The sequence below is a fragment of the Nipponia nippon genome, unplaced genomic scaffold, assembly GCF_047370975.1.
Source record: "Nipponia nippon isolate SJK-2023a ecotype South Korea unplaced genomic scaffold, ASM4737097v1 scaffold_19, whole genome shotgun sequence".
Lineage (NCBI taxonomy): Eukaryota > Metazoa > Chordata > Aves > Pelecaniformes > Threskiornithidae > Nipponia > Nipponia nippon.
In genome coordinates this window covers 5,199,108-5,213,210 of record NW_028262335.1, presented here as the reverse complement: position 1 = coordinate 5,213,210, position 14,103 = coordinate 5,199,108, and the positions used below count along the sequence as shown (strand labels likewise).

The following is a 14,103-nucleotide window of genomic DNA, read 5'->3' as shown; positions in this document are numbered from 1 at the left end:
AACAAGAGAGTGATCTGAACGGTGCCGATGGTACGCACTTCCAAACAAAAAGACGGCAGATAAAACACAAGACAGGTTGAAAAAGTGATCAGTTTGGTCTTTCAGCAGCCTCCACTCTTCTTGGAAGGGGAGAAGAGAAAGTTATTTTTCAAGTTTCCTTGGTATACACACATATTCCATTTTTGTGTTTTCTTTAAAGAAACCAGAAAGTATGTAGAAGAGAAGTTAAAATACTCCCAGGGAAAAATCCATACACATAGTTCAGTTTTTCTGTTTAAGCAGACAGATTTCCAAGATTGGTTCCATCAAGACAGCCAGCCTCCTGCTAGCTTGTTTCTAAGCACGCCAATTTAAAATTGGAAGGCGACCTTCTCTAAGTCAGAAAAGGCACTGTGGAATTTCATGAGATTATAGTACACCACTGGAATTTTCCAAGTTTATAAAAAAGTCATATATATAAATCAAAGACTTCTGATCCTTCTAACAGAAGCTGCAGCTACTTTGTCTTGAAGTAAGTGGCTTCAGCAAAGTGACTCTGAACAAAAAATGTCTCCAGATGGTTCTAGCGAAACACCATCTGAGCATTATTATCGGGGAGATTATTCAATTTGCATTTTGACAATATCCATGCATGTTCGGCATGTTGAAAATCTGCTGAAAAATAATGCCTCGCTGCTTCTATTTGAAAACATTTTTAAGTAATGGTCTATCCCCTCAGCCTAGTCAAAGGTTAGCCACTTAAGTTAAAAACGTAAGAGAGTAAAGAGAGCAGCAAGCTCCAGGGAAGGGCAGCAGAGAACAATGCAGGGGCCCATTACCTCCTGTCTGTACAGCCAGTTTTTAATGGAGCTCTTAGCTGAGCTGCAACAAGGACAAGTGCCTCAGAGCAAAAGCCTTAACGCAATTTAATCAGGGCACCGTACTAACAGTCACTTACCAGGAGACACTATTGTTAATAGTGAAATCAAACACGGAGGAGGGAAGGGTAGTATTTCTGCAGGAACTAGCAATAACCTAAATTGGCAACGATGGGAAACAATATCTTCTGAGCAACATTGATTAACTGAGATTAAAACGAGATTGTAGAATTGCAGCTTCTTTTTGAATGAGAACAGATAACACAAGTTAATTACTGTAGGAGATGAGGAGCAGGCTGAGCAGTATGCTAATGATCCCCACACAAACCCAGAAAAAGCACCTCTGTCAACAAGGTTTTTCTCATCCACCTCTGAGACACCGCACCACATCCTCTGTAGCTTACCTGAGGGCAGCAGCGTGGTAAGTGTCGACGTAATCTGAAATGAAGAGCTCTCGATTCTTGATAACTGGGTCTGTAATAACAAGCTCTCGTCCAGAGTCTGCCAGAGAGCAAAAAAACACAAACAAAAAAACCACCAACACATTAGCTGTAGTCCGAAAGCATCTTACCACTGCAATTTTGCAGGTATTTTTTACAGGTCAAAGTTTGAGGATGTTTCTTAGATACACGCTCCTCAGTGTTAAGATGACAAACATTCAGATTGTTTACATGGCCTGTAAGGTATGGAAATAATGTGATACCCATTTTTACACAGGAATTCTCCCTGGCCCTATCTCAAGAACTGCTGAAGGTAAAGAGCCTTTAGGGGTACTGGATGACATCTCATCCACCGACCACTAGAAGTGGTCACTCCCAGGTGAAAGGAACTAAGCAAACTAATTTATTACCGACTTCAGCTTTACAGGTTAAAGCTTTGGTTGTTTTGTGTGTTTAATCTCAAATCTTCAACAAAATTTTGACAGTACTAACTGCTTAGTCCTCTGGCTTTGAGATAAATACTGATAATCATGTTCAAATACAGAAAATTCTCAGTGTTAACGAAAAACTGGAAGACAATTTTTTCCATGACTTGTTTATAATACCTTTGAAGAACACACAAAAATACTTCTCCACATGCAAAAGAGTGTGACACAAAAAAGCAGCCATGTTATCAAAAATGCTCACTTCTTGACACTGTGCTTAGAACCCCATTGTTAGAAGTTTCAAATAAATTAGTAAGAGACATTAGATTTGTGCAGCTTTTGCTAAAAGCACACGCAAAATGTCCTTAATGCCTGCAAAAAGGAGAATGTATGCCCAACTTTGTACTGTCATGCACCAAAAAGTTGCTGTGTTCCATATTTCAAGCATCAACTTTTATCACCACAATTCACCTTGGAGTATCTTCAGAATTTTAACAGTTGCCTCAAGGAAATTACCTGGTAAGAATAGAAGCAAATGTTATGTCTCCCCTAGAGGCAAGAGATAAATGACACTGGAATATGTACTAAAGTTTCTTCTGCTTCTATTAAACCCAAGATCACACTTGTTTTTGCAGAGAGAAAAGGGGGAAACTCCGCTACGAGTGCTTCAGTTACACCACTTACTGCAATATTAATCACAGTGAGTATTCATACGTGCAAGGTAGCATGAATGTAAAAAAACCGTAGTTCTCATGACACTATGGCAGAATCACAAAAAATAGAAGAGATTCACAATTTCTTCAGACAACTTGGTCTTCAGCCAGTTAGGTATTAGTACACTGTCCAGAAGGCCTACAAAGGATCCAGTGTTATTTTTCTTTTCTACTCTCTCAAGGCATTAGTATAATACAGCACAGTATTTAAACCATACCTGAAATGCAGCTGATTATAGCTATGGTTACAGGACATACGCTAGTTAGAACAAACAAGGCAGGTAAGAAACACTATCATCCATCTTCTAATATATTGTTTTCATCAACAGTCCTTGCTTCATATCCCTATGCAAAAGCGTTCTTGCTTTCTGGACTGTTAAAACTTAAAATTCAGAGTACAAGTAAAGAAGGCCTTACTCTACAGAGCCTAACTTACCATTCTCATTGTGTCTGTCCTGAACCAAATGCTGATAGACTGAATCTGGGACTTCAGACTGGCGATAGTACCATTTGACATTCATAAGGAGGTGGTCCCGTTTACTCTGAAAAAGAAGGTCTAAAGGCATTACTAAAAAGGAAATCAGACCACATCTGACACAATCTTCTAAAGTATAAGATTTGTTTTCACACTGAAGAAAACCTGAGGTAAGACCCAAAAGGGAGGAAAACATATTTCTATGACAATGAAACAAGGGCAATGTGCTAGTGACAGACTGACTTTCAAACTAGACAAAGGCGACAAGACTACTGCATCATCACGCGGGTGCGTCTCTCTCTATATCTGACCGGCAAACACTAATCATTTCACTCACAAAACACTAACACAAGAAAAGAAGAGGCAGGGATCAGAAAAGGATTGGGATTGTTGGCCTCATGCAGTATGATCTTAGTCTGCTAATTTCTACAAACAAGAAGTATTTATGGCCAAACACAAAGGAATACCAATAGTAACACAATTCAATGCAACCATTCTTAACAGTTGTAACCAAGAGATACCAGACTTTTTTCCCCCAAGGACAGATGGGTTCAGCCATAATCGTAGACATTCTTTATTACAGCCCTTTACACAAAGAAATAGGACGCTGCACTGCAATCCCAATAATTACAGGCTCTGACTGCTCAGCACCTCACAAAACCAACAGCAAAATTTACATTTAGCAAAAAAACTATCTTCCTCAAGTGCTCTTTTTCCATTTGAGAATCCAGCTACCAGTTTGTTCCTTCTTAGAAGAAAAGAGAAGCATAAACACCACATAAAAAGAGAATTTTGAGATCAAGTTATTACAGAGACTCTGCTTCGGTTTCTCTTTGAAACCCTTGCTAGCCAATTCTTTCTACGGCTCCAAAACACTTGAAGAAACAGAGGAAGGCCTAAAGGGAAAGTCACATTCTTTTGGAATGAGGCAATGGCAAGCACCGTTTGTTTTTTCTGGACTACAGTTCTCTAGACCCTTCTAAGACTGTTCTTAAAACATTTACATTTGAAAGTTAAATCACAGGTTACTGGACCAGAAACTTCTTATTGTCTCTCCTGTTTGCATCAGCCTAGCAGTTACAGCAATTTCCACCCTTTCTGCTTAATAAACAACATCGAAATCTTCCCCTTAAATGCACTTGAAGCCTTTGATTAAAAACACGTGTAATACCGCAAAAAACCTGCTAGTGGCAGCATTTTCCCAGAAAAAAGTTTGTTAAGGACCCCACCACTCCCACGTGTGCTCTGTGTGCCGACTGCCTCGAAAACCATTCAGCAACGCACTAAGCGCACTTGGGCTGTGCAGCAGAAACCCGAACCTACTTAATTTTTTTAAATAACATATTTGAAGTCAAAGACAACAAGCTTGTCTAATGCGTGAAAAAAAGCAAAAGGACAAAGTCTGAGATGCAACACTGATTTCTGCTGCCTGCTGTGCAAAAAGCGTGGCTGCAGACTTTACCGTTCTCCTTAAATAAAGTCCTGTGCATCACAGTTTCTATGAATAGTCTCTCTGAATTCTGAAGACAAAAAATACAAGTAAGTGTTCATAAAGTCTATTTATTAGTCCTAGCAAGTACTGCATGCAACAACGATGGGAAACGTCAACCCAGCATTCCTCTGCAAATTCTCTTTGCACTTCTTCGCTGAGAGGAGCAAACACCCCTCTTGTGCTCCACGAAGCCCTGAGAGCACACTCAGAGAGCAGCACTCTGTGGCACGAAAACTACTCACTTACACGTACGGACGGTTTACAACAAGCGTCAAAAGCTAATGCTTCAGTTTTCTTGGTTTATGCCACTGAAGCCGGGTGTCTTTCAAATAATACAACACTCCAAGGAGCACTGTAAGGAGGCATAGGCACACATATATATGCAACCATGAAGGAAGACTACAAAAAAACAGTACTGAATTTTGTTGGTGGCGGTGTTTTTGAACAGCAAATTACATCAGAGGGGAGGAGATGGACTAGAAACCTACACTGCGCTCTGCCAGGGATGGTGCTTCCAAATGCTTGGCCACAAACCGAATCAAAGGTCTGAACAACAACCAGCAAGCCAATGGAGAGATCTGAGAGAAGGAAACAAGTTACTATACCTTGGTAAAAAGAGCTAGTCACGGAGAGGACAACGAGAGCAAACGATGAATGAACGGCTACAGCCTCATACGTAACCTTACGACGGTTCTACTATGAGTTGAGTTTTGCAGAAAGAACTCAAGAACTGTAACAATTTTGCGTGAAAATGTCCTTTGTGTGTGCGTACACTGAGATTATATTACAACAAAAAGGGAAGGATCAAAACTGCCAAATGTTTTCATTGCCTTGGCATCACAGAGCTGTGGGCTGGGAGGTCGCAGCTTTATTTTGAATTCGCCCAAGACTGTAAAGGAGATGGTGATGAAATCACTTAACTTCCCTGTCTCAGTTTCTTATTGTATCATAGAACAGCACAGGGCTTTTAGCAGCACGGGGATGAGGCTAAGGTCAACACTTCCAAAGCATTCTGATACACTTGGACAGAAGAAATTACTGGTTGGAAGTGAGGTTTTTCCACTCGCTGCCGTAAGGGCCCACCTCATTCTCTCCCCTCCTCCCAAAAGACCCTCCCAGTTTGTCACTCAGTCAATACAAAGACAAGTTTTTGCTTATTGCTCGCTCGCTCCTGTAAGCTTCACCGCAAACTCCCAGGTTCCCCGACATGCGGCAAAAAAAATGGAATAGCAGGGGATTACACAAGAGCCTATTAGGAATATTCACATGTGAAGGCAGGCAAAGTATTTACTATGTTTCGCAGAATTTTATCACCTTCTCACTCAAAAACCCCATACTTTAGGAAAGCATAACATCTACATACAGTCGGGAGCTTTTTGCTAGTTCAAGCATTTTAATTTGATGGGAAGGTACGCATTTCCCATTTTGAAACTTTGTTCTCAGACTCACAGAACGCCTCAGTTGTTCCCTTTGCTGTGCTTTATTCCAGAGGTTAGCAGTCACTCTGCTCGGTGAAAGAGAACAACAACATTCCCTCCCCTGAAATCAGATTCACAATCAGGAAGAACACGGGGAAGGAGATTGAATTTCAGGAGGCTGGCTGAATCTAAGGAGTTTTCAGGGAAATGATGAATTGCCCTACACTGCAACCTGCCACCAGGAATGGTATTGACTTCTTTAGCTTGAGCATGCAGTTGTGAGGCACTGTCAGAGGGGGAGGTTGCAAAGAAAAAGAAATTACAGGGGTTTTCATAACACAGAAAAGTAGCTTTTCTTTCGTTACACTTCAGAAACAAAAATGATGTACCTTTAAAAACGAGAGAAAAAAGTGAAGTTACAATTAGAACCAAAACAGATGATAAAAACAATAGAAACATCAATCCAAATGGTGTGTATAAGCACAGATTTGAAGCCATGGCATACACCAACCTTCTATGCTTTTAACTTCTAAAAACTAAATATTATGAAATAGGCATTTTAAAGGAATTGTAAGTGATGGGAAAAGATGAACATGGCCAATGTACACATCTAAAAATTATCAGACTCATTATGTATCTTTCAAAAAGGAAAGCAGCACATCCTGCACGATGCTGATGGCTCTTCATCAGCTGAATCACAGAATGCACATATATGGCACGACTCAATGCCTCCATACATAAGAAACCAGCAACAAAAATATCATCGTTACAGCTGAGATGTGTAAGTAACTTTTTACAGAAAAGCCTCTGGACAATGATGCCACTAAAAATATGCTGATATACTAATGAGCTGCTAGTTGTGCTCTGCTGATAGCAGTCGCGTTTGGGCTGTGGCTTTGTTTGGGGGGGTGGGTGTGACCTTCCTAAATACCTCTTTTTACCATCATTGCTGCTTTTTGTCCAATTAATTTAGAAGATTCATCTTGAAAAGTATTTCCTGTATTTACTCTCCAACATCCATGATTTTGTGAGTTTTAACCTGAAGTTTCAATCTCCCCAAAAATACAAAACGTCTGTCAGAACCTTGTTTTTCACATTTACATCCTTCATTGCACAGAAATTCCTAAACATGCTATTTTGTCAGCCAACTTTCTAAATATGTATGTCATTTACAGAGCAGACTATATTCAGAGGTGTCAAGGCGCCGACTTCTGTGGTAGACTATTTATTTTTGAACCATGTGCACACAAAAGAAGTGTCCCCTAGTTCATGAAGTGTTACTTTTTTTTTTTTTACACCTTTACATATGAAAAGCTGCAGATAGTCACATGCCAAATTCAGACTTGCATAAATCACAGCAATGGCAACTGCTTTAAAGCATCTTTGTCAGCTCAAAAAGATTCCCTGTGCTACAAAACTCCATTCTCCCCCTAAATGAAAATATTGTCTATTGCTGCAGTACTGAAGTACTCATTAGGGGGTTTTGTTGTTGCTCCTGTTTGGGGTTTTGTTCCTTTTAAACAACATTAATCAGTTTTGGGCATTCAACAAGAATTAGATAAAATCTGTAAATGGATTAAAGCATCCCAGTGCACAAGCATCTGGTCAACTTCTATTGAAAAATGAGCCTCTCCCCCAAAAGGAAAAAAAACCAAACAAACTTGCAGGTTCTCTTTAAAAATATGAATGTACCGATTTCCACAGCATTTGTGGCAATTCCAAGGTGCCAGTTTTCTTTTAGAACACACTTGAAACCAGAGTTACTGTACATTACGATTCGTCTCTTAAGAGATTCCACATTCTCTTCCCAGGGCTATGACTAACCAAATTGTGCAAATGATCACAGATGTCCTGCAGATTCTCTCAGAGGGATTTAAGCAGTATCCTTCATTACTTGCCCTATTTAGATACCACGTTAAATCACAACTAGCTTTGGAAACAATATACCAAATGCTGGAGATGACAGATGGGCACGCTGGAGTCAGTGAAGAGTAGCTGTTTCAAAGAAACAAACAGCAAAATAGATACAAGGAAAAGAATATCTTTCCTTTCAAACATGTTTTCAACAATGAAATTTTTCTATCAGAAAAAGAGACTCACGTGATTAATTCTAAGCTACCAAATTCTTTGTATTATTTTAACACGTTAAATATTTTAACAGTCACTCCACTGTTCAAAATAAACATCTTGTGCACTGCAGCACAGAAGCTCTGGCCCCACAAAGCCAGTTTTCAAGTGGACATTATATTTATTTTTTAACACGACAAATTAACCTACTCCTTTGGGGCATTGTTTGTCGCCCAAAGATGATTATTTCATTTCACACAAACAGTTCTAATTATGCTCCATGACCCAGCATCAGCCCGACTGCAATACAAGAGGTAGCTTTGACTTGCTCCTCTTGCCGTGCCCCACCTCTCCCTGGCCCTTCCCTGCCATGCTGAATTGCCACCCATATTTCTACTCCTACTGTAGAAGTATTTTTCCACTACTTTAGTTCTGACATTTACAATATTCAAAGGAGGGAAAAAGAAAAATAAAGACCACACAGATGCCGGGGGGGGGGGGGGGGGGGGGCAGAGGGGGGACACAAATGAAACTATCTGGAAATCAGGAGGTGAAGAGATACAGCAAGGATCATTTTTCTTCCCACTCTGCAATAGCACATGTAATTTCAAGTTCTCAGGATATCTTTTTGTAGGCTGTTTTCTAATTAAATAAGAAACCTGATCAGTTGTTTGTAAGCCAAGAAAACCCAGTTTGGAAATACAGAGGTTATTACTACAAATGAATGTTATTTTTGCAGCTTGATTATTTAATTCAGATGCATGCATATTAACACATAATTACTTCTTGCAAACACAGAAGCATTGTTGAAAGTGAGAGCTATCAGCGTTCAGCAAGAAATAAAGATGTTAACTCAGAGCACTAAATATGGCAATGTGCAGTTTCATTCTCTCTGCCCCTCAAACACAACAACCCAAGGCGGCAGCCCTTTCCGTCCCTGTCCTCTTAACCCGAACCAACACAAAGACTGCAACCTTTAAACCTGTTAGTGTTATCTAATGACTATTCCATCTACAAGAGCTTTTCTAATAGAAACACGCCTTGATGGCTTATCTCGGCACACAAGGCAGGCCACAAAGAACCGGCGGCTTGATTGAGCGCAGTAATGGAAGGCAGGAAATGAGAAGGCTTGGTTAAGCCGCGGATAATCGATCAGCGTATTCACTGAAGTGTGAGCTGAGCTGGGAATAAGCTGCCTGGGGTATCAAATATTGCTATTTCCAGGCTAAAGTCCCATTTCTGTGATCTATGTAGGAGAAAGTATAATTTATTGACAAAACAATATAGGATTTTTTCACAATGTCTTGCTCTTGACATTTTGCGATTGTTTACAGCAAGAATTTCTCTTGTGTCCCTTTTATTCACAAGTTTAACAAATGAAACTCCTTTTGGAATTCATGAAGTCACCTCAGTGCACTGGAAATTAATTCAGTCTTGCGTACAAATAACTCGGAAACGTAAGACAAGCATCGCACTCGCCTTCCCCTGCATTTCACCCTTGCACACTCAGATGCATAAGCACACGAACACTCGCGCAGCGTCAGGGACACACCGGACCTGAAGACTACACGAGAAACACAGTCCTTTTGCTCAGAGCCACTCTGCTTTGTTGGGAATATTATTTGTTCTAGATCTCAACTACAGTTTCTACAAAGTTTGAAGCAAAACTGCTTGCAAGCAATGCCAAACATTATACAATATAGACAGGTTATTTGTAGACAGAGTTGCTTCCTACATAAGGAGGAGGGAAAGCACGCAAGTCCCATAAACATACCTGTAAATCTCAGCCTATGTACATACTGATACACACATATGCAAGTATAAAACAACAATCTGTTTGCCTACACCTTTAAACAACGCAAAACATGGCCAAAATTAGTCTTAAAACTCATTATCTGCAATGTTGTGTTTTTGTGCGTTGTAGGGAGATGGCCAGATAGCCAAAACTTTAGAATCCAGCTATCAAGGCTCAAGCCTTTTTAAAAACACCAGGTGATATGCTACTTATCCGCATGTTAATTCATGGTAGCTGCCATATGTTGTCTCCTAGTGTGGGTGGTTTGGCATTATAGTTGCTAGACTGTCTTAAAAAATACGGTCTTCAGATCACCAGAAGAACTGTACGATCAAAACTTGCTACACTGCCATTTTATGAACACTAGATGTTCTGGTGCGATAGTTATTATAGTCACAAGGCAAGAACTCTATAGCATATATGACAGACAAAGAATAATTTTGGTTAACTGAGAACCAGGGAAAGATCCATCAGAAACCGCAACAAATAGCACTAAAAGACTGCACGAACCTTCGTGAATTCAACAGTAAAGTCTGCCTCATAAGGGTCCAGGTTAGCACTGAATTTCACCGCGCTTCAATTAGATGCGCTTGTAAGACAAAGCTCAACAAATCCAGCTATCCAAATGCATTTTTCTCTCCTCCATCTGTCTGCTCCTCATAGCTCTGTCTTCCCCTCCACACTTTTACAGAAATCAACTGATATGGAATAAATGTTACCTACCAGCTCTTAATTTTATTTAGTGTCACTCATAAATCTTCCCTTCCCCTCAATTTCTGCTTTCCAGATGTCCAAAACATCCTGAAATAATTAAGCCAAAAATCAGCCCCACTCACCCAGGAGCTGATATGCTATAATTGAAACAAAGACGTAACCAGTACGTAGACGCAGCTTCATCAGCAGACCCTCCCAGTGAAACCACTATGCCGGACTAGTTCTTTGTCTTTTGCAGACACCTCAGCTACTCACCCACCAAGGCAGGGAAGTGCTTGCAGATTTAGAGTTACATTTAGTTACAGCTCCATTCGGGCCTTTAGGTGGGAGGTGTTACACATTAGCACCTCACTAGTTAGCCAAATACCACTCCACAGAAACAGCATCAATAAGGAAGAGAGCTCAGCACTCCTAAAATTACACTGTAGAGATACGATAATCCTCTCCAACATATTGGTAACAGCTTCATCCTCAAAGAGCTAGTAACTTGCAGCTGGAATCGGATTCGGACAACAGACTCTTTCAGACACCTCTATTCCCTTCTTCTGCCTCTATTTTCTCACTTTTCAAATCCACATCCTCTAATTATTTGCTTCCAAATGAACTGCCATGGGGTGCACCTCAGCAATTCCCCTTGACACAGAAGCGCTGACATTGATTATGCTGAATGCCAACAACGGGATATCAATCTGTGAATTAGGCATCATATTAAAGAAAAAGGAAACACAAGGAACAATGAAAATACCATCAGGCAAATAGTCATTCCTTTCCAAGACCTAAGCCCACATGGAACAATAGCTTTAACAAGACACTTGCCATGAGCCAAATAAAAATTAAGCCTGTCTTTCTTGAGTCTTGAAAAAGATTCTAAAGAGCAACTGTGAAACAGCGACTGAAATGGAGTGTTTAGGCTTTACCAATTTTGTTAAAGAATAGGTAACTTTAAAACCTTATTCTTTGACAGTGTTTCTTAAAGGCATAGTGCCATTAAAATTTAACATGAAGCCTGTTTTCTGCTGAGACAGAAGAACAAAGAGAAGTATGTAAAAAAACCTACCGTGTAAATCACTGGCCCGAGTTAGTTACAGAATGACATACTTCTATACGTGCAAAAGAGAGTATGTGTAATTCTATAAAAACAAGGGGAAACTAGAATTGATCAAAACAAGACTACATGGTTACTTGAAATTGCAGCCATGATGGCATCGGCCATCTGTCAAAGTAGAACAGTTTTCAATACGTTCAACTTCTAACCAGCCTTTTGTACCCAGGCTCTGTGGACTCCTCTTTCAATATCAAAAAGGTGTCCGTCTTTTTTCTTTCCTTTGGAATTCCACTCATATTCATGCTCCAGAAAATGTGATCAATCATCAACCGACATCATCATCATCATCTGTTTTTAAGAAGATTACAAAAGAGGTCAATTAGGGCTGACCAAGACACTACTCTATGCAGTCTTTGCCCAGGTTATTCGTGTTTTTCTACCCAAATTCCCAAGGCAACTTCCTCCTTACCTACAACACTTAAAATTAATCCCAGCTTCCCTACTTTTAGCTGGCAGTGACACAGAAATTGAGGACCAGAAACAGCACCCTTACAGCCCACAATACATCAAATATCAGATATTAAACATATATTCATTCATAGGGTTTTAGCTTTTGAACAACCCAGAAAACAGAATTGAACACAGCCTCATCCAAGTTTTCAAGGAGAAAAAGAACATTACTCATTTCAGGTAATGACCATAAGAGATTTCTGTATTTAAAACAAACTATAGTATTTATTCCATAAACTTTTCAGCTTTACTAGAAACAAAGCTGCTTATTTTACCAAGATCTAGCAAGTCACCTGTTTTCCTGTCAGTGAAATACACTTAAGTACAAGAATACCCTTAAAATTTCAGTGCCATTCTAAATGACAAAAGATAATTTCATCTTGTAAAAAAAGCAGTTATGCTTAAACACTGGCTGGCTTAAAATAAAACTATCAAAAGATCTTTCATGAAGGTTATGGGTCATTGCTTACTACCTCATTTAATCCCTTTGTGGTATCTTTCTGCTCCGTTTCCCTTTTATGTTCTTTGAATCCCATCTGTGGTTCATGGTGTCAGTTATGCTGAGCAAAAGCATAAAGTAACCACACTATTACAGTGTACAACTACCCACGAACAAGCCTGTTTAATTATAGCTGTCAGGGCTAGAAGACAGTGTGTCCACCCATGTCCCGTCCCGTCCCCCCCCCCAAAGCTTCTCTGGCACAAAAAGCCTTCCCCAGCTGGCTGCTCCCTTCTTGGGGAAAATAAGCAGCTGTCTACACCAGTGGATCCACATCAGTTAAGTGTGTATGTATCTGATGAAACCTGTGCAGATCACCTTTGTCTGCGCTGCCTCCACAAAGGCCCACAAGGACAGCAGAGCGCAGCCGCACGCGGTCAGCTGGGTCCATCCAGGCCTCCTGGGTTCGTTTAGCAAGGCACATCTCCACGCAATACCCACCTAACCTTGCACTGTGCTCGGGCTGAAGACTCTTCACAACACACGAAACTACTGCATTTCTATACGCGCATAGATATGGTACGCTCAGCTCCATTGTACAAAAACCACAGATGAAGCAGTGGAGATGCCACATCTCAGCTATTATTTCTACAAGTATCACAAAAGCCCTATACAAAAGACATGAACAGGGGTGAGAATTCATTAATAGGCCGTAATTAAAATCACTACTAGAGAAAGCAATAAGCACTATTTTTTAATCACAGCATCTCTGTTCACGTTTGCTGCTTCTACAAACTCCACTTTGATTACAGCTTATGCCTTTCTCACAGAAGTAAATTTGGCAGCAAGCTGCTGACACAGTATTGATAGCGACCCTCCTTAACACGCGGGCTTATTAGCATTTCTATTGCTGCACCACATACGTTACACATTGTACATCAAATACACTCTGTGTCAAGCATAATAAGCAAACAGTTACCTAACAACTAATGGTATTACAAATGCATTTAACTAATCATTGAATATATGCTCTGGTAATTAAATTCCATTAAGGTTTTTTAAGCATTATCCTAAAGAAACGCAACACTGAAATGAAGATATCATTCAGACTATGCCTGACATTTGCCATTAAATGTCATTTATAGTATATAGCTCAAATCTAATTGCTGAGCACCACCAGCCGCAGTATTTATCACTTCTATTAAAACAAGCAGCACAGCAGTGGGACTATTTGAAGCCATCATATACAGTTTAAATAGATTTCTCACCTTTTAAATATCAAGAGGCCACATTTTCTTTAACATTTCACTAAGGGGTTTACCTTTTAACAAAGAGATACCAAGAGCTGAAAGGATAAAACAACCAGGAGACAGTTTGCTCTGCAAACCCAGCAGAGTTTGAACAGTCATATGGCTGTTAAAATATCGCCTAATAGTCAGGGGAATTTTATGACAGGAAAAATTAAAGCACCTCTGCAAACTGGCCTGCTCTGCCAGCAAGCTGGGGTTTAAATTTATAAAAAGAAAAAACCAGAAGACTGACCAGCCAGATCCTGTGACTTGGCTATTTCACCACATAATCAAATGCTGTTCCTATGAGGAAACAAAGTGTATTTGGAAAATAAATGCCTGGAAAGTAAATGTTTCCTTGTGCAGCTTCTCAGAGGATGTAACCATTTGTTTATGGAAATGGTCAGTTACTTAAATGTTTACA

General features: G+C 40.0%; 1 protein-coding gene across 7 annotated transcripts in view; it reads right to left on the bottom strand.

Moving 5' to 3' along the window:
* The window catches only part of RERE (arginine-glutamic acid dipeptide repeats), a 257,908-nt gene that overhangs the window by 124,231 nt on the left and 119,574 nt on the right, over positions 1–14,103 (bottom strand). For 4 of the 7 annotated variants that reach the window (XM_087755174.1, XM_087755176.1, XM_087755173.1 and 1 more), the window contains exons 4-6: positions 2,872–2,977; positions 2,194–2,238; positions 1,262–1,358 (exon numbers count right to left, since the gene is read on the bottom strand). In XM_087755174.1, the coding sequence (XP_087611300.1) occupies positions 1,262–1,358; positions 2,194–2,238; positions 2,872–2,977 (248 nt within the window). The remainder of the gene's footprint in view (positions 1–1,261; positions 1,359–2,193; positions 2,239–2,871; positions 2,978–14,103) is intronic. The other 3 variants (XM_087755177.1, XM_087755178.1, XM_087755179.1) reach the window with 1 other exon arrangement.